The 25,088-nt window shown below is 48.2% G+C and overlaps 1 protein-coding gene across 2 annotated transcripts in view; it reads left to right on the top strand.

The window, feature by feature from the left end:
- PKNOX2 (PBX/knotted 1 homeobox 2) overlaps nucleotides 1-25,088 on the top strand; it is a 428,541-nt gene that overhangs the window by 319,285 nt on the left and 84,168 nt on the right. For both annotated transcript variants that reach the window (XM_075564126.1, XM_075564127.1), the window contains one exon: nucleotides 3,244-3,383. In XM_075564126.1, the coding sequence (XP_075420241.1) occupies nucleotides 3,244-3,383 (140 nt within the window). The remainder of the gene's footprint in view (nucleotides 1-3,243; nucleotides 3,384-25,088) is intronic.

Genomic DNA, 25,088 nt, shown 5'->3' with positions numbered 1-25,088 from the left:
AGAGCAGACCATCATTTCTACATTCAACAATTCATACACATTTTCTTTCAACGAATCCATTGCAATCCCCTCAAAGTACCGTCACTTAGTGTACTTCCACCCTGTTTTTGCTGTGTCAACTCTACCTTTTTCCCTAGCTATTCGATCACAGGAGTGAGTTCAGTTGCAGACCTGAAGGGCAACTAAGGTCCACAGTCTCAGAGGTTCGATCCATCTGTATCCTGCAGGAAGTCTGATCTCTCCTATGATTTTGAGTTCCGTACCACATTTTCCGCCCACTCTACGTGGGACCTTCTCCAGTGCTCCCTTGCAGGGAAGTGAGTGGTGCTGGGTACCATCCAGCTCTGGTTTCTGGGCTGTAGAGACATGCTTGCGTGGTCCCTTAATCTATTCACTTACTTGTAGCCATGCCTTTTGATTTTTGTCACTTTTGTTGCTTCCTAAAAGAGAAAAATCCATAGTTGTGCCTCAGAAAGCTAACCCTGAGCTTTTAAGACTCCCTCCTCACGGAAGTGGGATGTAGGTTGTCGTCTTTATGCACTACGCTATTCCCAATGACTTTAGTGACTCCCAGGACGATGGTCACAATCCCCCAAGCCCAGCTACTCATTCTCTTAAGGTATTTGGTTGTGTCTAAGAATTTTTCATAACTCTGTACTCTGTATTTTTACCACGTTCATGGGTATATTTGTACCATGTGCACATATGTAGCCATCGCTTTTGTCAAACCTCTAAGTAGTTGTGAGTATGCTCCCACTCACCCTCCTACACCTGTTCCGCCTGTGCGTCATCTACTCATATAGCACCACTATTTCAGGGCTGAGTACGTAGCAAGCATTTGCTTCTGTTGCCTGTAACTCTTGCAAACCTCTGTGTCTCCCCCTGCTTCTGTCATTCTTAGCCAACCTCCTTGTAATTGTAGATTGTCTTCCCCTCCACCCAAGCGAATACCTGTCAACGTCTAGCCTGTGGCTTCCTTCCCTCTCTTCTCTTCCCACCTCCACTAACTATCGAAGTACATTACTTTTAGTGTGAAAACACTCTCCTGACTTTTGATAATAGTGGTCTCATACAACATTTGTCCTTTGGTGACCCATATTATAAGGTGGGCTTGCAAATTCATCATATTCATTAACACTGAGTACTATTCCACTGTAAACGCGTGCCAAAGTTTATCGATACATTCTTCCATTGATGGACGCAGGTTGTTTCCATCTGTTTAGTATTGCGGATAGTGCTACAATGACCATGAGTGTGCCTGTACTTATTCATGTCGTGACTCTCAGTTCTCTAGGATACACAGCAGGTACAGGGATTGCTGGGTCAGTTGCTATGTCTATTTTTCTATTCTCCATTTTCTCAGGAAGCACCAGATTACTCTCCACAGCGGTGGGTTCTGTCTTGCAGTCTCGCCAGCACTGGATGAGGGTTCCATTCTTTCACACATTGCCACCATCATTGGTTGTTTTCTTTCTTTCTTTTGTTTCACTTTGCTATTAATGCTGAGGAGATGTGTTAGGCCAGGTTGACGAGAGACACAAATCAAGAGACACTGATACATGTGTTAGAAGGAGCTTTATATCAAGTAGTAATTGCATATCAAGGAAACATCCCAGCCCAGTCAAACTCAAGTCCGTAAGTCCAAAACTAGCCCACAAATCCTTCCTCAGACTCACGCAGTCACATGCAAGGATGCAGAATTCAGGACTATCACAGGCCAGTGGGTGCAGAGTCCTGTGGATCAATGACATGACGGTGGAGGCATCGCCAGGGCTCTGGCAGGTCCCAGCAGGGCACGCCAGCAGGAAGGTGAAGGCAGAGAAAGGTGGGAGGTTCCCTGTGCCTTCCTTATGAGAAGGCCACGCCCACAAGGAGGCACAGCAGACTGTGACCTCATTGACAGACTGAATCCCATTTCCTACACTTTAATATGTCTTCAAGTTGACATGGAATTATGTAACTACCACAGAGACGGTGGTGTATGCCTCGTGTTATGTTTATTTGCTTCGCTCAAAAAACGAGTGATCTTGAGCATCTCTTCTTGCTTATTGGCCGCCGATACGTCTTCTTTGCTGAGGTGTCTGTTCATGTCCCTTGCCTGTTTTTAATTGGATTATTTATCTTTTTCTTGTTGAGCTGTTGGTGTTTTTCTGTACATTTTAGAGATTAGTCTTCTGTTCAGCATGCCATCGTCAAACATGTGTTCCCCCAGACCGTGGGTTCTGGTTTTTGAGTGAAATCTTTTGATGCACATAAGTGTATAATCTGGGGCAGTTCCAGTCATCTATTTTGTCTTCTCCTCTCTGAGTATTTTTCATCATGTCTTTTAGTATATATATGCCTTCATTTTCTATGAAGGTTTTTTTTCCCCCATGAAGTTTTGGAAACTCCCTTTTACAGACAGACATAAGAAAGCAGTTGAGCCATTTTAACCGTTCACACGTTTAGGGGTCCATCTGACTAGAGGAAATATAATATCAACACATTAAATTCTGTCATGACAGTTTTCAAAATTGTTAAGGCCATTTAACCATTTCTTTCAACAAAATCTCAGGCTGAAATCCCAATATATAATGTAGAAGTTTCTCGGTTTAGCACAACATTGAGGGCCCAGAAGCACCTCTAAACACAAGTGTGCAAACCAGTGTCTTGAATGTTTGTATGGTCTCAAACAGAAACCTGCCCCCGGTTTACTTGAACTTGCTTTTCTCTGTTGCCATGTAAACCAACTTTGAAGAACCATTTAATCATCAATCAAAACCATCAGAACTGTTACCTCTGGCTTGCATTCAATGAAATAAATGAACCCTTTTCTCAAATGAGAACAGATTTCAGCTTTTTTCTGCTCTTCAAGGCCATAAAATCGAACTTATTACAGTCTCAATGACTCATAAGTGCAATTTAAAGGGTTCTTCTTCTTTTTCCCCCCTACTTCTGGCCAAAGGTCACTACATTTACATTAATAATCAACTCTTCCATAGTGTGTAGTCTATCACCTAATACTGCATGGCCCTCAATTGTTCTCTTGAGCTTTGTCCCTGGAAGGAAAGCCAGATTTCCCCTCAGTGTAGTGCCTACACAAGTGGACCCTCATCATTGTGCACCCCTACTTGCGCTGCATGCCATCTCTTAATTACACACACACGCACACACACACGACAGACCAAAATAGACCTCGTACTGTAGCTCGGGACCCAGTTGTCGTGGCTTTGCTAACTACTGCCCCTTTTTTTTCCTCTGCAGATGACAGCAACTGCCCAGCCACCCTCCAAGGCCCAGGCTGTCCATATTTCAGCACCCTCTGCTGCTGCCAGCACGCCAGTTCCCAGTGCACCCATTGACCCCCAGGCACAACTGGAGGCTGACAAGCGAGCTGTGTACAGGTAGGGGACCCTGCAGCCTCCCTGAGACTCAGCTGGACCATGAGCGAATGCAGGGAAGGCCAGGCTTGGGTGCACCACAGACAGTGGCCATACACTGCCCTCCTCAATGCCCTTCCCACTCTGTCAACCTACAAAACCCCGTGGGGGTTACTTGACTTCAGGTGAATGTTTGTGAAGTATATGAAAGCCTGGCGGCCTCTCCCAAGAGGATTCCCTTCTCCTCCTAACTAGAGAAGAACCCATCAGTGAACATCAGGACCCATCAACTGAGTAACCTCTTCTTGCCCTCTCCCTATACTCACCTTCACTGTAATAAGCCCTGCAACTCACTGGACGCCTCATTGCCCCATCAAGGACTTGGGAGTTCTCAAACTTCAGGATGCATACCCAGCATGGGAGGGCTTGTTAAAAGATTTGTTTCTGGACTCCGTGCTCAGATGCTGGATCAGCAGGCCCATCTAGAGGTGGGTGTGACGTAACTGGTCTTTGGACCACGTCCTGATTCATGATGGCCTTATGTTCTGGGGCCCTGCCTCCAGCCTTTGGCCAGGCAGCCTCTCTCATTTTACCCTGTGTCAGCCCTCACACACCCCTTGTGTACATCACAGAGGGAATGGGTTCAGGGAAAGTTCTGCCTACCTTAGAGGACTCCAGATCAGTGTTCCTGGCTGGGGAGGAAGGTGCACGTATGTGAAAGAGGTCCTGAAAGAGGCTCCAACAGGCCAAATCAGTACGAACAGATGCTGTGCTGGCACTAAGAAAAAAGCCAGACCCCTTGCTCACATTCACGTGTGTGCAAACATATGTTTCCATGCGTCAACAAGTGCAACTTGCCGATGGTGGGCATGCATTTGCAGAAGGTCTTAATAGTAAGACGTGCAGAATGGGCCAGTCAAAACAAATTGCATAGGAAGAAGATTGATTCCTTCCTCATTCTTTTGTGTGCCCACACCAGGTGACAGGGTCTTTGTGGTAATGATGGTACTGCTTTCTGTTGTTATTATTATCACTGGCATTACTTTTAGTTACTCAGATGAGCTGACTGTCTCTAGTGCCAGCAAACGGGAGCCCAGATCAGTGAGCCCTGATTCCTAGATCGCCACATCAGGGGCTTGGCCAGAGACTGCCTGCAGATGGAGAGTTCTGCCTTGGGCCCCAACAGAATCCAGGATCTGGTCACCATACTTCTCAGGGAGACTGTCAGGGAGGTAGATGATGCCGTCCCAGGATGGGCCTGGGCCCTCCTGCCCTCCCTTTCCTGTCACACGCTTAAATGAAACCCTTACTATTATTCTATGCTGGCACTTTGCTAGACTAAGGGAAAGAAGATGGACCCATGTAAGCAAATGCAGACTCTCCCCGGTCTCTGCAGACGCGGGCAGACTGGCAAACCAGAGATGATGGCAGTGTGGTTAACACCGTCACATGGAAGCTTATTAGAGGAGTTAGAGTGTGAATTTGGTCTTAAAGGCAAAGTAAGAAAGTCTACCAGGTTTGGGGGGACGTGGGGGGAATGGCGTGAGGTAGAACTTCCCAGGTAAAGCCTGCTCTTTCTAGAAACTTCCAGTGGCCAGAGCAGCTGGATTTGAGAGATGAGGCTGCATAGCCACTTGAAAATTCACCTGAGCAATGTGTGGTGGACTTGTTGCGCTTTTGCAGGGAGCTTAAGGAGTGGGTAGGGTGGGGTAGCATGGCCTCTGGAAACTGCTCATACCTGATAACTTGGAGGTTTGTTCCATTTAGGTCATCACCAAACTAAGTATGGTCCTTGGACCAACAGCATCCCATCTCTAGGGATCTGATTATAAATACAGGATCTCAAACTCCTCACCCCAGCCCCACCCCGACCTAATTTTAACAAGCTCCCCAAGTGATTTATTAGTACACTATAGACACCTTCCCAAACCCTTGATAGGCAGGGCCCTGTGATAGGGTGTGTTAGGCTGGCTTGTCTAGAGAAACCAGTGACACTCATATTTATGGAAGGGAGAACTTTATATCAAGAAGGCATCCCGACCCGGTCCACCTCTAGTCCCTAGGCCTGATGCTAGCCGGAGCTCACTTCAGACTCATCTTGCTACAGGCCAATGACGCAGAAAGGTAGAAGTGTGTGTGTGTGGGGGGGAGGGGTGGAGGGCGGGGGGGGGGCGGAGAGGACAGGCAGTGGGTGCAGAGTTGCATGGGTCCAAGGTTGGTAGGAACATGGCAGGGTACTGACAGCTCCCAAGGTTGGTGACCCACATGGGCTTGTCCTTGGAGTCAGACACAGAATCCCAGTGAGCAAGGAAAGGCCAAGAGAGAAAAATGGGGGGGGGGGGGAGGCTTCCCAGTATCTGAAAGTTCTAAAAGGCCCCACCCTCAAGGAGGCATTATCAGGCTGGGGCCTGATTAATAGGTTAGACTCCACCCCTACACTTTCAACCAGGTACAAGATGACCTGAAATCCAACTGCCCTAGGGGGTCACAAGAAGTTTCTGCAAACCTGGACTCCAAGCTGGCTTTTTCCATATCCACAGCCTCTCCGAGCTGTGCTTGCCCAGTGATTCCTTACTCAGCAGGTTCGAGAGAATTGATGGGAAGCTCATGTGGGCACCTGTCCCTGTGTCTGATGCAAAGGAGGGGCCGGCAAAGCAGCTGAGTCCCCTTGTCCCACCCTTGGAATCCATGGGCTCCCAATCCCTTCCTAGGATCCCAGATAAGCCTCATTCCTCACCCAGGCTACCCTGCAGGAGAGGCGGGCCACCTCCCCCAGCGGAGCAGCCCACAGGGGTGCCTTTTTACGTCAGAAGGTCCAGATCTTCTGCACCACAGCCCTAACACTTGCCCACATTATCCCTGAAAATTAGCCTGAAAATGGAGACCCTTCAATTCTGGTGCCATCGACTTATCTCCTAAACATAGCCCCTCAGCCCTCGCTACTGTCCCTCCTCTACCTTCTGGCCCAGCAATGTCCAACAACCACACCCCTCCCATTAGTAACAGCTGCCCTCTCTGCCAGGGCTGGCATGACTGGGTGGGAGCTTAGTTTCCGGGGGTAAAGGGGGGGGGTCCGGCAATTTTAATGAGAACTGCTTGCCTCTGGCAGCCTGACTGCTCCAAAGCACATTAGGGAGTCAGCCTTTCACGTCAATAAATATAACAAGACGCCGTCCATTCACCTTAGTGCCTGGGACTGGCTTTTGGGAGCCCCCATGCAGGTTCCTCCCACAGCAACAGAGGAAGGAAAAGTGGGTAGCACCTTTCTGGCCACACCTCTGCAGAGAATCAAGGGGCAAGGTGACAAACTGGGGCTGCCTGTGGCTGCAGGGAGCCTACCAGCGCTTGAGGTTTTATTTGCATATGAGGATGTGCTAATGAAATGTGCTGCTTCCTGGTTGAGGTGCCACTGGGAGCCTGGGGTGGGGGGCTGAGTGAAGGGCAGGGTGAAAGGGGAGGTCTAGTCTGCCCTTAATTGGATCATACCAGGGCGTCATCAGGGCTAATCAGCAAGGCAACCAGGCGCTACTGTTCAGGGGAATGATTGCAATAGAAATCTCATAGCACCTGTGATTGAGTTCACGTCATGATTCATTGTGTTTGTGGTCCGGGAACAATGCTGAGGAGTCGTCTAAGGAAGAGAAGCAGAAGAGTGGGGGCACCTCAGGCTTACACCCTGCCTTAGGATACAAAGGAGACCTCAAACATAGTTTAGGGAGAACATGTAGGAAGTCTTCAACAGGACAGACATAGAATAAGGATGGGGGTGACAATTAGCACGAGGTCATGATGGCGTCCCAGGGTTTACCGTGAGTCAGAGGTCTGAGGAGGGCAGAGGAAACTGTCACTAAGCATGAGGGGCCAAAGCCCAATACAGCACAGTTACAAGTGGGACTTCAGAAGTGGGAACTGGACTATGATTGGGAGATGAACGTTATGTTAGACAGCTTGCAAAATGGATCCAGGACCCTCTGACCAAAGCAGTAACGACTGTGCGCCCCCAGGGCGGGGTTCTCTGTCAAGGCCTACCCCTAAAGAGACTGCTCTTCCCGGGCAGGTGAGGGGATGGAGGAAATCCATGTCCTTTTTTTATATAGCATTTTATTGGGGCCTCTTACAGGTCTTAAAACAATACATATGTCAATTGTATCAAGCACAGTTGTACATATGTTGCCATCATTTTCAAAATATTTTCTTTCTACTTGAGCCCTTGATATCAGCTCCCTTTCCCCTCCCTCTCCCACACTCGTGAACCCTTGGTAAATGATAAATTATTATTTTCATATCTTACCCCATCTGCTGATCCACTTTCTAATGCACTCTGCCTGAGGACAAGACTATTCACATTCCTGCTTGGCTAGTGGTCAAAAGACATTCACTGGAGCTTTAATCCGCATGGGGACTCAGCCAGTGGCTTTGGGGTTTTCATTGCTGTCTACAGCTTTCTGCAAACCTAGTGCTCAGAATTTCAGCTCTAAGACAGTCTGCTCACTTCTCTTCTTCCCTACCCCTGACCCCCATCTCTACCCTGGGCTTTCCTGCTGAGAAGTCAAAGTGTAGCTTGCACCACGATTATCCACCATCTCCCCCTCACCCACCTTCTCCCTGCGTTTGGGGGACAGTGTGGTGGAAGGCCGGTGCTAGCGCGGTGTTAGCTGCAGAGACCTGGGGATTCGTTTGCTGTAGGCGGTGGGGTGGCAGCGCACAGAAACAGCAGCAGGTAGACGGAGGCCAAGAGGGTGAAGTTCATCCAGCTTCCCTCTCCCTCCTCCCCTCCCTGTACCTCATTCCCCTTTGAAGTGACTGAGTTCCCATGGAAACCCTGCTGTCCTGGGGAGCAGAAGAGTGGCTGGGAGTGAGACCGGACCAGGTGCTTGTGGGGGAGGAGGTTGCCTTTGCAGACTGTTCAGCTGGGTGTGCACTTTCTCCCCGTCTCCCTAAAGGCTGAAAACCTCACGAAAAGTCCAGCCGGGCGGAATATCCCTCTTAGTAATAAGAAAATGCCCGGCTGGGGGCCTGAACGCGAGACGCGGGGCAATCACTGCCATGCTTGGCTTCTCCATTAAAACAGGCTAGGGAACTGAACTGCAGGGATGGGTGGGGAGGGCAAGATGGCCCCTGCATCTGTTTCTCCTTTGTGTACATCTCTTCGAACATTGTATCTGTTTCCCAGACTACACTGTGAACTCCACGATGTCAGGGTTCATGTCTTCTTGCTCATGGTTTTACCCCTACCTTAGAATACGCAGGTTAGATGAAGTATGTTCTAAGTCAATATTGTTGAATAAAATGGACTAACTAGATGAGATAGCCCATCCAAACCCGACCCTTTGCTATCAGTCAGTTCCCCTCAGTGACCCTGTGGGACAAAGTGGACTGCCCCTTCATTTCCAGGTGGTCAGTCTTCAGAGGAGCAGCCGGCTCCATCTAGCATGGTTGATGGGTCTCAGCCCGATTCTCTGTTAGCAGCCCAGAGCTGGAGCCGCCGCGCGAGCAGGGCTCCTAATGAGATGTGCCAAACCCTGAACCTACTGCCATTGAGTCGATTCTGACTCAAACCAACCCTAGGCAGGTCTCTGACACTGTGAACCTTGACAGCAGTGGTTCTCAACCTGTGGGTCGCGACCCCTTTGGGGGTTAAAAAACCCTTTCACAAGGGTCGCCTGATTCATGGCAGTGATGAATTAGCAACGAAAATAATGTTACGGTTGTGGGGGGGGCAGCACCACATGAGGAACTGTATGAAAGGGTCGCAGTATAGGAAGGTTGAGAACCACTGCTCCACAGGAACAACACGACTCATCTTTCTTCTGAGGAGCAAGTAGTGGGTCTGAAAGGCCAGCCTTGTGGATCACAAACCAATGCCTAACCCACAAAACACAAGTTCACTGCCACGGAGTTGATGCTGACTCACAGCGATCCAGGAGGACCCAGTGACTGGGTCGAACTGCTCCTGTGAGTTTCTGAGGCTGCAACTCTTTAAGGGAGTAGAAAGCCCCATCTTTCTCCCTTGGAGTTGCTGGTGGTTTTGAACTGCTGACCTTGCAGTTAGCAGTCCAATGTATATCTACTACGCCACCCACTATACTGCATGATACCTGTATGCTGGTCTGGTATGCTGATAAACTAGCTCTCTGGAGGCGGGGAAAGCCCTGATTTGTAGCATTTGCTGATTTCCATGGTGTGAATACACCCACCCTGACCGATTTCAGACTAACAGTGTGAGGCTGCTAAACACAGTGGGAAGCGATGCACACAGTCCCTCTACCCAGCTACAGAGAGTCAGCACTCCACTGCTTCCAGATAGGTTGAGGCTTCTCCAAGACAATTTCTAGAATTGACTCTTATCATTTTTACCACAGGCGACCAAACCACAGCCACCATACCAGCAAATAGGATGGCTTTCTCTGCCAAATACCAGGCCCACTCTGCTACCAGTGAGGAACAAGTTAAAGTTCAGACCGCACACATGCAGCCAAGCTACAGGCACGCAGTCTCTGTTTTTGAACAGGTAGCCCTTCCAGGCGGCCGACTCACTGGCATGGTTCTACTCTTACCTAAGGTAACCGTGAACCTGCATTGTGTGGTCCTCACTGACCCAGGAGAGGCTACCTTTACAATGATCTCTCCATCCCTTAGTGCTCAGACCGTGTCTGCACACAGCCAGTATCTTACAGATGTTTGAGGTTACGCGTGAATGTTCCCTTTCCTTGGTTCTATCCCACTGGTTGCCACCAAATCAACGCTGCCGCCACACTGATAACCGTGGCTTCCTCAGTGACTGCTTTTTCAGAAGTAGATCACCAGACTTTTCTTCTGAGTTACTTGTAGGTGGCCTTGAACCTCCAACCTTTTCGTTAACAGCCCAGTGCTTTTAAAAAAAAAAAATCATTTTATTTATTTTTTAAATCATACAGTTCTCATCACAATCCACACATACATCAATTGTGTAAAGCATACTTAAACATTCGCCGCCCTCATCATTCTCAAAACTCGCTTTCCCAGCCCAGGGCTTTCACCATTTGTACTACCCAGGAATACTATCTTTTCCCAACTGTGTAAATAAAGCTTAACCCTCACCCCTAACTTCCCCACTACTTCCCAGTAGCTCCCTGCCTTTCCTGGATGTCAGATAATTAACTCCTTCCTGGCAGCTCACGAAATCCTGCGTTGTGCTGCCTCCTCTTCAGTTCCTCAGCTTCCAGGAACTTCCCCCTCCACACAGCATTTCCAGTCCGTATCCGTCTCATCTTCCCACAAACCACACCCTCACAGCAGCTCTCATTCCATGACACAGCGTGCGTTCCTGAAGCCCTCTGCGTATGGGACTTGTTCCTACCTGGTCCGCTCTGGGTTCCTCTACCATCCACATTTGCTTGGGGAAGAAAGAAGGACAGACGCCTGGCAGTGCCTGAGCCACTTCTGCAACTAAAGAGGGGGTTGGTGCAAAATTGAGTAGCCTTTCATTCCATGGTGCACGGACTGTAAATTGGGAGTGGCTCAATGGCAACGAACAATAGCAACAACAGACCGAAGTTAGATACCCGAATGCCTGGCGGACAGATTGGTGTTTGCCAGGTGAAGTGGGGTACAGGGAACCATGGTCTGGCTGTTTCCGGCACAGGGGCCAGCTTGTGTGCCTTTGGTACTTTCGAATGTGGTTTGTGGACTCAGGATACTTGCGTTCAAATTCTGGCTCCACGACTGGTCCCTAAACTTTCTATGTCTCCATGTCCTGGCTTTCAAAATCAGGTTAAAATGTATTAGCTCACACTAAGGATTCTCATGAGGGCTTTTTAGAAACCTGGATCACTGTCAGTGCTCTGCGGGGCGGGGCTGGTGCAGTGTTAGATGTCGTTGGGCTGGTTCTGACCCACAGCGACCCAGTGTGCAGCAGACCGACGCAGTGCCCAGCCCGTGTCATCCTCCGAATTATTCTTAAATCCGATGAGCTCCTTGGGGCAGCCGCTCCCTTGGTGCAGTCGTTTCATCTTGGAAAGGCTCTTCCTCTTTTCCATGGCCTCTCGACTTTACCAGGCGTCGCGTCCTTTTCCAAAGAGTGGTCTCTCCTGATAACATGACCACAGCATGGGAGACCGGGGCTCCCATGCTTGCTTCTAAGGAGCATTCTGGCAGTCTTCCTTCCAAGACAGATGTGTTTGTTCTTTTGACAGTCGATGGTATTTCAGTATCCTTTGTCAGCGCCATAATTCTTCCATAATACCAATTCTTCAGGCTTCCTTATTCAGCAACCAACGCTCACCGGCGTACGAGGTGACTGGAAATACCATGGCATTGGTAGGTGTTGGTTGGTATTAAATGTTGGGGAAAAGAAAACACTGTGAGACGACTAGAAAGGATGGCCAGACAGGTGGGTTCACACTACCCCTTCGTTAAAACGTCATTGAGAGTTACTATGTGTAAAATACTGCTTTACATTATAAGAAGGGTACAAAATAAAGACAAAACTATGCGGGGAGTGGAGAAGGAAGATGAAGTAGCTATAATATATTTGGCACTTCATATGGTATGTGCTCAAAATAAATATTTGTGGACTTGACGACAAAGCTTTCAGTGTGGGAGAGTTGCGCTGCTTCTCCCAAGTAAGGCAAATCCCAGGAGAAATGACAGCCCAGCTGCCTTCCCAGGGGTGGGGCTCATACATGGAGAGGGAGGAAGCAGCCCAAGGTTGGGCTGCACAGAGGGACTGGATTATGTTGTGACTGGATTTAGTAGCAACTTCTTATGTCTGGAGACTGGACTTTAGTAGCAGCATAGCTAGGACCTTGGGAACTGGTGTTCTTAATGAAGTATCTTTAAAGAAATTCTTCCACCCTGTAACCTAAGGGTGTTCTGGCTTTAGCAAGTTGACCCAAGGACTTAACCCTGTGCCTTTCCTGGCATGGCATGACCACTCGCCTGGGAATGTGTTGGGTGAGGGAGCCTGGGAACGTGTTGGGTGTGGGAGGATACGGCCCCTCCAAGAGGAAAAGACGGAAGCAGATGCTTCAGGTCCGGCCATCAGGACTAGGTGCTGGGGCAGTCTCAGACTATGTCCTGGGCTGGGCTTTCTGGATGAGGCCTCTTTGGACACTTTCTACATGGTAACACAGTTGTTTCCACTGGGGAGTCCCAGGAAAGTACAGATGACTAACATGCCCAGCCACTAAGTGAAAGGTCTGAGACTCCAGTCCATCCAGAGGTACCTTAGAAGAAAGACCTGGTAACCTACTTCTTAAAAACTTTGAAAGTTCCACGGAGCAGTTTGACTTGATACACATGGGGTTGCCATGAGTCAGAGTCAGTAAGTTCAATAGCAACTGGTTTGGTTTTTTTCAGTCATTTTATTAGGGTTCGTGCAACTCTTACCACAGCCCACAAATACATCCACTGTGTCAAGCACATTTGTACCTTTGTTGCCATCTTCATTTTCAAAACATTTTCTTTCTACTTGAATCCTTGGTATCAGCTTCTCATTTCCCCCCCTCCCTCCCCCACCCTACCTCCCTCATGAACTCTTGATAAATTTTTTTTCATGTCTTACACTGACCGATGTCTCCCTCCATTCGTTTTTCTGTTGTCCGTCCCCCTGGGAGGGGTTAGGGTAGATCATTGTGATCGTAACTGGTTTTTACCAGTTCAGCCTCACTAGCAGCAGAGTTCATGCATTTTCGCTGTTGATTATGGTCAAGCCCCGGATCCTGCTGGAGCCATAAAGCAAAGTAGAATTGTGTTCTCCCCCCGCATCAGGCAAAGCCTGTTTCCTAGCCTTTCTGCCACATCTGCAGGCTCCCCCAGCCTAGCCTAGCCCCTGTGCACGCTGCTGGCTTAGGGAAGAGGTGTGTTCACAGGCCGTGGGGCCTACTGCTTCTACAGCTCACCAGCTGAACCTCGGTAGAACTGAGCAGTCCAGGCGCCCCACCAAGGTGAGGTTGACTGCTAGATAAGAGATCTGGAAGTCTGGAATCCCAGTGCCTTTGTCCTCCTGAGGCTCTGTTAGAATTCAGTAAGATAACCAAAGCAGGCAGTGCTGGGCACAGGAAGGGCCCTCAATGAGTGGTCGTAAATGTATTCCAGCTACTGCAGTCAGTGCTGGACTGGCTCTTCTCACCTTCAGGAGGGAAGACAGCCAGCAGCCCTGGCCGCCTCCCTGTGCCTGGGAGAAGAGAAAGCAAGCGAGGCCTGTAAGGCTCTGGTAAGCAGTGGGGTTTCCTGCAGGCCCTCCTGAGACAGGCTGGTCCATCTTGTAATCACAGGCCTGCTGTCTGCCTGCCCTAGGCCCTTGGGCCTGTGCAAGGTGGAGTGGAAGGAGCCTAAGACGAAGACTTCCGTGGCAGTTGTGTCTCTGCGTTTGGGCACAACCTTCCACTTCTTAGGAGAAGCTTTCCTGGGTTGGAATCCAATATGAAAATAAAAGATCTGTAGGAACATTTAAACTTTCACCAGACACAAGCTCATTTGATGTGTAAAAATCTTATAGTTTTATAGTTGTTTTTTAAAATCATTTTATTGGGGGATCGTACAATTCTTATCACAATCCATACATACATCCATTGTGTCAAGCGCCTATGTACATTTGTTGCCATCATCATTCTCAAAACATTTGCTTTCTACTTGAGCCCTTAAATCAGCTCCTCATTTCCCCCCCTCCCTCCCAACTCCCTCTCCCTCATGAACCCTTCATAATTCATAAATTATTATTATGTTGTCGTATGTTACACTGTCTGATGTCTTCCCTCGTCCATTTCTCTGTTGTCCATTCCCGAAGGGGGAGGTTATACGTAGATGCTTGTAATCAGTTCCCTCTTTCCACCCCCACATTCCCTCCACCCTCCAGGTATTGCCACTCTCACCACTGGTCCTGAAGGGCTCATCTGTCCTGGATTCCCTGTGTTTCCAGTTCCTATCTGTACCAGTGTACATCTTCAGGTCTAGCCAGATTTGTAAGGTAGAATTGGGATCATGGTAGTGTGCGGGGCTGGGGGTGGGAGGAGGAAGCATTTAAGAACTAAAGGATTGCTGTATGTTTCATCATTGCTACCCTGCACCCTGACTGGCTCGCCTCCTCCCTGCAACCCTTCAGTAAGGGGGTGTTCAGTTGCCTAAAGATGGGCTTTGGATCTCCACTCTGCACTCCCCCTCATTTACAATGATATGAATTTTTGTTCTTTGATTCCTCATACCTGATCCCTTCGTCTCGTGGATGCACAGGCTGGTGGGCTTTGTTGCTCCTCAGCTAGATGGCCACTTGTTTATCTCCAACCCTTTAAGACGCCAGATGCTATATCTTTAGATAGCCAGGCACCATCAGCTTTCTTCACCACATTTGCTTATGTACACATTTGTCTTCAGTAATCATATCGGGAAGGTGGTCACCCACTAATAAAACTTTTTGTTCTTTGATGCCTGATACTTGATCCCTTCGACACCTCATGGTCACACAGGCTGGTGGTATACTTCTTCCATGTGGGCTTTGATGCTTCTGAGCTAGATGGCTGTTTGTTTATCTGCAAGCTTTTAAGACCCCAGACGCTATATCTTTTGATAGCTGGGCAGCATCAGCTTTCTTCACCACATTTGCTTATGTACACATTTGTCTTCAGCGATTGTGTTGGGAACATGTGCATCATGGAATTCCAATTTAATAGAACAAAGCATTCTTGCATTGAGTAAGTACTTGAGTGGAGGTCCCATGTCCATCAACTGCCTTAATACTAAACCTATAAGTATATGCATGTAGATCTATTTTCCCACCATTCTATATGAATATATTTACATATGTACATGCCAGCATTTAGACCTCCATAAATACCCTTTGTCTCCTAGTTCTTTCCTCTATTTTCTTTATGTTCCTCTTGTCCCACTATCATGCTCAGCCTTCATGTGGGTTTCAGTAATTTCATTGGGTTTCAGTAATTACGTTCCCCTTGCTGACTCCCTACCAGGCCTCTCACACCCCCTTTGCCACTAATTTTGGATCACTTGTTGCTCCCCTGTCCCTGGGTTGGTCAACACCACTTCCTTACCCCCTCCTTCCCATCTCCCATGTCCCCCTGGAACCATCGATCCTATTGTTTTCTCCTCCAGATTGTTCATCCAGCTTATCTTATCTAGATAGATCTGTAGATATAATAATATGCACCAAAAAAACAAGGCATAGCAAGACAGAGCAACAAAAGAAAACAAAACGATGACAACAAAAAAGAAAACCAATGACCCATAAAATAATGAATTAATTAAAAAAAAGAAAATATTTTAAATTTTTAAAAAGAAAGAAAAACCTGCAAATAGATCAAGGTCTGATTTTTGACCCCTAGGCGTGTCCTCCAGTCAAGTCCTATGGGGTGCCACGCTCTGGCCCCAGTTTTACAGTTTTGTTGGCATTTCTTCCACATACCATACAATTCAGTAGTTCAGTCTTATTTAAGGAGTATTGTATAGTCGTTACCACAGTTAATTTTAGCACATTTTCTCCTTCCTTGTTTTGATGATTAGTGTAATTCTTGTTATTTCTTACCTGTGGGAAAGATACACACAGCGCATTCTCAGATTCACCACCATCCACGTGTACGTCTCAGTGCACTGATGACACTCGGCTGTGCAACCTTTATTGATGTCCTTTTACAAATTATTCCACCACCGTGAACATCAACTCGGTGCCCCCTGAGCAAGTACTCTTCCGCCTTCCCCCACGGTAGCCATTGGCTAACTTTGGTTTCTCCTTTTTTTTTTTAGTAGTTTTCTTCATATACAATTCACATCTCGTACACTCCCTCTGTTAAGTCACTTTTAGAAAGAGTTGTGTAAGCTCCTGACAGTGAGTTCTAGCGCTTCCTCCTCACTGCACACTCACTGTTTGCTCCTCCATTCCCAGTGTGCCCTCCCTCCCTCCCTGCCCCCGATACACCCTTGTGATGTGGAACAGTCCTGACCCTCTAAGGACAAATTCAGTTGAGCTACCAGGGTGAATTATGACTCGGTCTCCCCGCACCCCAAAAGAGAAAAAAGAGAAGAGGCTGACGTGATGCTAATAGTCATTCCTAACAACAACAAATTACATGGGCGAGAGGAAAGAATACATGAATTGGAATTTGGATATCCAGCTTCAAACATGGATTAGCCTTTTTCTTTTCGTAAACTGGACCACTTAGCAGCTTGGTGGATTTATTTAACCCATGGTAATTCAGTTTGCTTATCAGGAAAATGGGACATTTATATGCAATGGACCTAAAGAAACCCCAAACCTGTCACCATCAAGTCAATCCTGACTCAGCCCTAGATTTTTCTGGCCTATGATCCTTACAGAAGTAGATTGCCAAGCCTTTCCTCTGAGGTACTTCTGGGTGGATCCAGGTTAGTAGTTGGGACAAACCACTTGTGCCACCCCAAGACCCCTCGCTGCAGTAAGCACATCTCAACGCACTTGGCAAGTTTGTGCAGTGGGGCCTACTGCTGGCTTACCCAATGTCATCAACGGGGCCTGGTCTCTGTCAGTGACAGGGACAGTTGGACGGAACATGCCTCTCCACCCAATCCCATCCTCTGAAGTACTTTCTCTTTGAGGACAGGCTGCGTATCTGGCAATTCAGATCGAGAGCCCTGCACACCTCTCACCAGCTACAGGACCTCTGAAGTGCCCCCTCTCGTTTCTCTCTGGGATCCCTCTCCTTAAAATGAAGAGGCAGGGAGTGAAAGCCTCACCAGGAAACAAGTTTTCATTTCTTGGTAATTTTACACTTCTAGGCTTCAACGTTCACGTTCCTGAGATTTCACATTTAAAAAGAAGGAAAATAAAAGTCCTAGGATGGGTGTTTATAAGCGCGTGTGTTTAGGAGAAAAAGAGAGGAACAGAGCAGACTGTGACCTGCCCCGAGCTTCACATTTGCCAAGAATGGTCCTGCCAAACCACTTGGGGGAGGAGTTCTGGGCGGGAGCCCAGGAACCCTAACAGATGCCGCTTCAATTTAGTATCAAGTAGAAGTCCTCTCCCAGGCAACCCAGGCAAATTCACCGCCCACTGGGCAGGGCTAAAAATACACCTGCATGGTTTCCACGTCACACCTGAAGTAAAAATACATCCAACCCCAGGCTGCAGGCTTGTTTTCCTCCACTTCACTGTGCTCCCTCCATCTGGTGTCTTCCTGGGAAGGAGGCAGCGAGGGCTGGACAAGCACCTTCCTCCGCACCCGTTTCCCTCCCTCTGGGACCTGACCGTCCGGCTCCCACCCCCACACGGCAGAGCCCCAGCAGCGCAGGTCCTTTTGCAGCCACGGTGGCTGGGGACTACCAGATGGCAAGGTCTTAACAAAGCGGAGCAATGGTGGATCTGAGTTTGAAAGAACTTTAAGATCGTTTCTCAGAACTGTCATTGAACTTCATTCATTCATTTCATTTCCACTCATTAATTCGCCAAATGGCTAAGTGACCCTCTGCTATGTGCCACCCAATGGTGTAGTGGGTTATGCACAGGTTGCTCACCACAAGGTTAGCAGTTTGAAACCACCAGCTGCTCTGTAGGAGAGATGAGGCTTTCTACCCCCATAAGGAGTTAAAGCCCTGGAAGCTCACAGGGCAGTTAGTTGTACCCTTGCCCTATAGGGTCGCTATGGGTTGGAATTGACTCAGTGGCAGTGAGTTGTTTGGGTTTTTGTTTGTTTGTTTTGATGTGTTGCCTACTGTGCTTGACCTTTGGGAATTCAGGAATAAGACAAGGCCACTGACTGGAGGAGCTCACCATGTAGTGAGGAAGACAGATATGTTCACAGAGAAGTAGAGTTTGTAATAATAACGAAATAATAAATCTAATAAGTGTCATAAGGGAAATAAAATTTTTTGTTGTTGGCAGTGCTTTTTTGGTTTAAAAATGAGGCTCTGAGTTCTGATAAATTGTAAACTGTTTCTCCCACTCCTTTCTTTATTTGAATTGGCATGAGGATGGGTTTTTCCTGCCAAATGAGTCCGTTGAGATGGGAATATAAATGTATTGGAGTAGACGGTAGTGTTGTTTCTCTGAATAAAAAAGGTGCCCACACATCCTTCCAGGGAAATGGAACCAACATTAATGGACAGCTTACTAAGTCCCCAACACTCTACATTCTTTGTCATTTATTCCTTGGAGTCACCTTCATGGTAGGTGCTATCACTCTTTTATAAAAGAAGAAACTGAGGCTCAGAGGCATTCAGAAACCTGTGCAAAGCCACAGAGAGTCTGAGTCCAAAGCCTGAGCCTTTGTCACATCTTCAAGCATCCCCCCTCAAGCAGTGCGTGAAGCCAAGGGAAACCCCCAAAGCATTTTCCATGGTGGTTCAGAGAAGGCCATCATGGCCTTATTTAATGTGTCCCGTGACCCCAGTGTGTCACAGAAATGTCTCTGGAGACCTCATTGTACCGGGAAAACCTGCTCCTCAGCTTTTCCGAAGGCTGCCTGGTTTGGAAGTAAAGAGCCAGGCCTTTCCTTTTGGTGGTAACTCTGGGTGGGCTCGGGCCTCCAACCTTTGCTTAGCAGCCAAGGACGGCACCATCTGAACCACTCACGGGTCTCAGCCTTCATACATGATTGGTCGGTGCCAATGTGTTTATTTGCTCTGCCGCCACGCGTTCCACTCCCTGGGTTCCACTCCCTGGGTCACCGGTCCCGGTTCTAGCTAGGACAAGCCCAGAGCTTGTGCTTTCCTTAGAAGCAGCAGCAGTGGCTGCAGAAAAGAGTGGGCTCAGCTACAGCTACGGGCTCCCTGAGCCTACCTCCACCGCCTGCGAAGCAAAGGGCAAGCGAACCCTGCCCGCCCAAGGCTTAATCACAAGGAGAGGAGGTGGCCGGCGCAAGCCGGCTGCCACACACTTGACTGATCCCATGATTAAGGTCTGCACTCTGGCCAAGGTCGCAAAGGAAGGATGGCTGAGAGATTCAGAAGCAATGGAGTGACATGACTATGAATCACTGAGTTTATCAGGCAGAAAGAAACTCAACTCTCCCTTGGCCTGGGCCATCCTTCTCTCCACCTTCTCTCCTTGACGTGCTCTGTTCCCTTCGATGAATCGGTCTCTACCTCACTCTTTGTCTCTGACACTCTTTCTCTTGTTCTCTGTCACTTTGTCTCTCTAAAGCTCTCTTTCTTGGCATTTTCTCCAACTGTTTTTCTGTCTGTATCATGGCCCTTAAATACAAGGAAGCTTCAAAACTCTTGTGGAAAAATGGAATTAAGAAATAATGAAACCAAGGGCTCACGTAGAAAAGTGTTTTGAAAAAGATGATGGCAACATATGTACAAATGTACTCGATACAATGAATGTATGGATTGTTATAAGAGCTGTAAAGGCCCCCAATAAAATAATTGATTAAAAGAAAAGGGGGAAAAAGAAGTAATGGAACCAAGGGCCAATTATAAAGGAAATGTTTTGGAAAAGATAATGCTAATACACTGTAGACACATGGATAAGCCAAGTTTTTCAGCACATTTTTTAATGCAGTTTTTGTGGTAAAATTAGGTGCCTTGGCTGATATTCAGGTCGGTTTATACTCAAGTATATATGGTATGTACAAATGGGCTTGATACACTTGCTGTAAGGTTTGTTATAAGAGCCCCTAATAAAATGATGTATTAAAACACAAAGAAAAGAAACTAAAAGCAAAAGAAGTAATGAAATATCCCCCAAAACTTTTGAATCCCTCTCATACTGCTTCTCTGTTTCTGTTTCTACCCTAAGCCAGATCCATCCCCACCACCCACCCCCCAAAATTAACTTACGCCCCTGGAGGAAGGGCGATGGAAGCAGTCTAACAATCTTTACTACAAGGCCACGAGCTTCCGCCATATAGGGAATTTTAAGCAGAGATGATGATTTCTCGGTTCTAAAAGTGACCAGGAGATAGTGGTTTTCCACTCCAGGAGCTCTCAGGAAATGTTCAGGGATGTGACCAGGTTATGTTAGGAGTATATGCCTTGAGGTAGGGTGGAATAAAATGTGCTTCGTGGAACCTGCCCTGGCCTGCCTCAGGCTTCTCTCGGAGCCCCAGTAGAGGTGGACTTTGGGATTTCTTTGCTCCGAAGGAAAAGACAACTGGCTCTTGAAATAGGAGTCTCAGTCTCTCTGCTGCTAGAGCAGCGTGGTGATCACCCCTGTAAGCGGTTCTCTTGATCTCTGGTCCTCGCTGTCCTCCCGTAGGGTGCCAGCCCCATATCCCCTGGCTCCACACTGGGCATTCTAGGCCAGTGAATCGGGGTAAGATGTAAAAAACACAAAGGCAGAAATGTCAGAAGTAATTAAACCACACGATAGTTAAACCCCTGTAGAAATCAACACATCCGGTTTAATCACCTTCTTAAGCTAGCGCAAGACTGCAATTCTGCTGAGAGGAGGTCTTCCTTTCTGCGGATCGTTAAAGGAAGCTGCATATCTTGAGCTTGATTTGAGTTCAGATGCTCCCAGGGAGAGAGGGGGGGCTGAGGGGGGATGGGGTGGGTGACTCAGAAAAGGAAAAAAAAGAGATAATAAAAAGGTTATTTGAGATCCTCTTCTCTCCTTGACTCCCAAGCCCTCTCCTGTGGTCTCTCCTCCCTCCCTACCTCTCTCCCTGCTCCTGGTGGTGCTGCCCCCACCCTCCAGCACCCAGGCGGAGGCACAGTGCTGAATGTGCTAAATTAGGCCATTAGAGAAATTCATTTCTCTTTATTAGTCTGTGTCAAATCCTTTTTATTAGTGGCTGGGAACGACCTCTCTTCTGCAGTAAAATGTCATGCCAGTTCACTCCTTTTATTTGTTCTGCACTGACGAGGCTCAAACTCTCGCTGAATTAGTGTGTGAGATTTATTTCCTCCAAATTTTGAACGGCTTAAGAGAGATTGGGGGGTAGAGAGGGGCAGGTGGGAGGCTGTGTAGAGGGAGAATAGAGAAGGAAAGTAGAGGGAAGGTGAAGGGTGAGGTCTTATGGGAGTCAAATGTCCTGGCCTCTTAGGAAATAAAGCCTAATGGTCATCTTTTATGTCTTGTTCAATGCCTTCTGGCACTGGGGCCAAATCTCCACATTCCTACTTACAACTGCCTTCTACCCACGTGGAACTCATCCACAGTGGAAGAGACCCAGGTGGTGGGGAAGAGACCCAGGTGTTGTAGTTGAACAAACTGAGGCTCAAGGGGAGCCAACTTCTCACACCTAACTGGAGCCCCCTTCCTTGATTCAGCCATGAGAACTAAGGTGTCCCTGCCCTACTCTGGCCCTAAACCCGAAGCTCAGCATGCTTCAAGAATACTGTGTGGGTGGCTGCCAGCCTCTGCTAGCCTTCTGTAGTAATGTTGGAGGGTGGCTTAGAACTTGTAAGTCAACCCTTAGACAGGTGTAGGCTAGGCAAGGGGCACCTGATTTTCCCAGATTGGGGCTGGGAATCGCTTAGCAAAGATTGATTGCATCCATAAAATCCATCTGAAGCTCTGGACAACTGAGTCTGTTTCCCAAGAGGTGCACAGAATATCGGCAGCCTCCATCTTCAGGGTTGGGCACCAGTGTGGTTTTGTGGAGGGATTCAAAGGCAACAGAGGAGAGCCAAAACAGCACTAGTAACCTGACTGGGTTCAGAAAGGATGTGTGTACACCCAGGGCCACCTCAGCTCAGGGAGACAGACCTGGGGTTGGGCGGGAAGAACCAGAATCAGGAGTGGGGCCATAAGAAGGGAGGATTGAGGAGCTGACGGTACATAACACTGGTCTCCCAGCCCTATTCTGCAGTGCTCAGGCTCCTGGGGAGGGATGTCCAAGGGGGCTGACTGCCCACGTCTAGGCTACCCCTGCCCGTCTTCCATGGGCCCTTAGGGATCTTAGTGGGGAGAACAGAAAGCATGCTTCTCTCTGCTGAGAGAGATCAGGAAACAGCCACCTCCAGCTAAGGGTCACTACCACCTAGTCTGGAGAGAGCTGACAGCCAGAGCGATCCGAGAGGTTGTGAGATGACCCATGTGCGTGGCTCTGCCCGGAAGGTTATGTGCCCATGAAAAGTAGCGATGCTGGCCACCCCTCCTCAGACCAGCGTTGTCAGCGCCGTATAATGTGCCCTCTGCTTGCCTCTTCATCCTCCTCTTTCTCCACGGCCCTGCCGCCTAATTTGGTCCACCTACACCTGCCTGGATTTTATTCCTGAAACCGTGTCAAATTCATTCCTATCTCAGGTGCTGTGTTATTGCTTTTCTTGTTCTTGGACCATCCAGCCCTCTGCTCTCTGCAAAGCTACCTTCACATCATTCAAGGCTTAACTTAAATGTTACCCCCCAGAGAGGCCTTTCCTGACCACCCTCAGGAAAACTTCTTCCCTTGGGGACACAGAGCACAGTGGAGAAGACAACCTTTCTTTCCTCACCCCCACCCTAGTTCTAGTAGTAAGGGCCTCGGGGGCTCGGTCACCACACATCCCTCTTCTCCACCATGCGTACATCACCTGTACTATGTACACAGAACATACAGCCCCCACACATAACATGCACATATGCACCCATGCTGCATACAGTATAGGACATAGGCACTGTATTCACAGCATGCAAAATCTGTTCCCAAAGTACATACACGCAGCCCAGGCATGCATACATACTCACACATACCACATGGTGTGTGTGTGTGTGTGTGTACACAATAAAAACCTAAATGAAACCCCACAGACAAGACTCACTCCCTAACTCCCCTTGGCTGCATCTACTTGACCAAGGCGCCCACATAGGCGCACGCAAGCCGGGCATTCTCTCTCCCTTCAGCAGCTGACCGCTGCTTGTGAGAGAGGACCGTGCAGTGAGTGTGCTGCTGCAGGGGGGCTGGGGGCTCAGGACTTCACTCCCACCACCTGGCACGATGCTACAGATTATTAGTTCCTGGTAATTTAGTGCCCTTGTACAGAGTCGATTTGTGCCTTTCATTCCTAATTGATCTAGTGGCTGTTTAAATGGCAGCAGGCATCTGTTGAGAGTAGGAAGGTTCATAAGGCACAATAATTCATAACACCGCCTGGAATTTGCCTTTCATGTCCCTTAGCTAAGCCACTGCAGGGCTCTGCTTAAATTACAGCCACTGAGGCTTTCTTTGGTATTCCACTCAGGGCCTGGAGAAGCTTGCATTAAACTGGGATCAGTTTAGATTAGACCATAATATGCTGCGGCATTAGTGACTGCAGAGGAAGACTTACACTGGAGTTTAGCCCCTTCACCTGCTTTTCTCTCTGTCTTCAGCCAGATAACTAAGCGAACCCATTGCTTTCTCAACCAGCTTCCTAGTGGGGCTGCAGGCGGGCTCTCCCCAGACCCACACCCCCTTTTTCCCTGTGCGCTCGGCCTATAGCACTGGTGCCAACTCTATGTGTTAGACCCAACTCAAAGGTTAAAGAGACCATCTCCAGAGCAGGTTCTGGCAGACCAAGCCCCTCCTCTGAAGCAGGACCTTCTCTCCTCTTACCCACCATGACACTTGGTGCTCACCAACAGTGTGGTGGTTCAAATCCACTCTCTGTGAGAGTCTGCTTCGTTAAGATGTATAGGCTTCGAAACCTTATGAGACACTAGTCCTTAGACCTCTAGGGTCGCAATGAGTTGGAATCAGCTAGATGGTAATGGGTTGGGGGTTTCCCTGTCACTGAGCCTGTTTTTGTTTGTTTGCTTTAAACGAAACATAAAATAAATCTGTTGTCATCGAGTCAATTCCAACCCATGGCAACCCGATATGTTACAGGGCCAAACTGTTCCATAGGGGTTTCTTGTCTGTAATCTTTCTTCCATAGTACTGCTAGGTAAGGTCAAACCATCAACCTTTCAGTTAGGAGTCAAGTGCAAACCATTTGTACCTCCCAGGGACCTCAGTCCAATTAGAAAGACCAGTGAGGGATGTCTGTGAGTGTTGATAGAACAAGACACTGTCTGTCTCTCTGCCTGGAACTACTAGAATCGCAGGCTGGGACGGGCTGTTAATGGGTTCCCCTATGGTGTACAATACCCGTTGACTAGGCGGTCAGCCCCTCTCTCAGTGCATTCAATCCCAGTGCGCTGCAAAGGAAACCATGGTCTGTCTTCTCTTCAAGACGCCCTGCACTGCCCAGTGTGGTAACCACTAGACACCGGAACCGATGGAAATGAAACTTACTCAAGATTTCGTTTTAGTCCTAACAGCCGCGTTTCAAACGCTCAATGACCAGGGCTGCTGAATGGCTAGCCTACTGGGCAGCAGAGATTATAGAACATTTCCACCGTTGAAGAAAGTTCTGCACAATAAAAAGGTCTGGGCACTGGGACACATTCTCCTTCATCTTTTACTCAGAAGAACTTGCCTTTAAAAAAAAATGGAGCCAGTTTGAGAGCCCCAGGAGACTGAAGAAAGAAAACAGAGGCATGTGCAGATGGGTTTTGAATGCGGCTGTGTTTTGGAACCCCACTGGAAGGGAACAGAGCTCCTCAGAGTCCAGCGCCTTTAGTCCATACGCATCCATGCAGACATGCTGAACTTTGAGATATAGTAATTCACACATGCTATGGAAAGAAATACAATAGGTATCCACCCGCACGTGCACATAAGCTCTCCAGAGTCCAGCGCCTTTAGTCCATACGCATCCATGCAGACACGCTGAACTCTGAGATGTCGTCATTCACACATGCTATGGAAATAAATCCTGTAGCTACCCACACATGCACATAAGCATCCCATAGGTGGCATGCATTCAATGAGTACTTGTCAAGATCCACGTAGTCTGCGGGGTGTGCGCATGCAG

This window comes from Tenrec ecaudatus, chromosome 12 (genome assembly GCF_050624435.1).
Source record: "Tenrec ecaudatus isolate mTenEca1 chromosome 12, mTenEca1.hap1, whole genome shotgun sequence".
Classification (NCBI taxonomy): domain Eukaryota; kingdom Metazoa; phylum Chordata; class Mammalia; order Afrosoricida; family Tenrecidae; genus Tenrec; species Tenrec ecaudatus.
The sequence above is the reverse complement of the archived record's forward strand: the minus strand, read 5'-3'. Positions and strand labels throughout refer to the sequence as shown.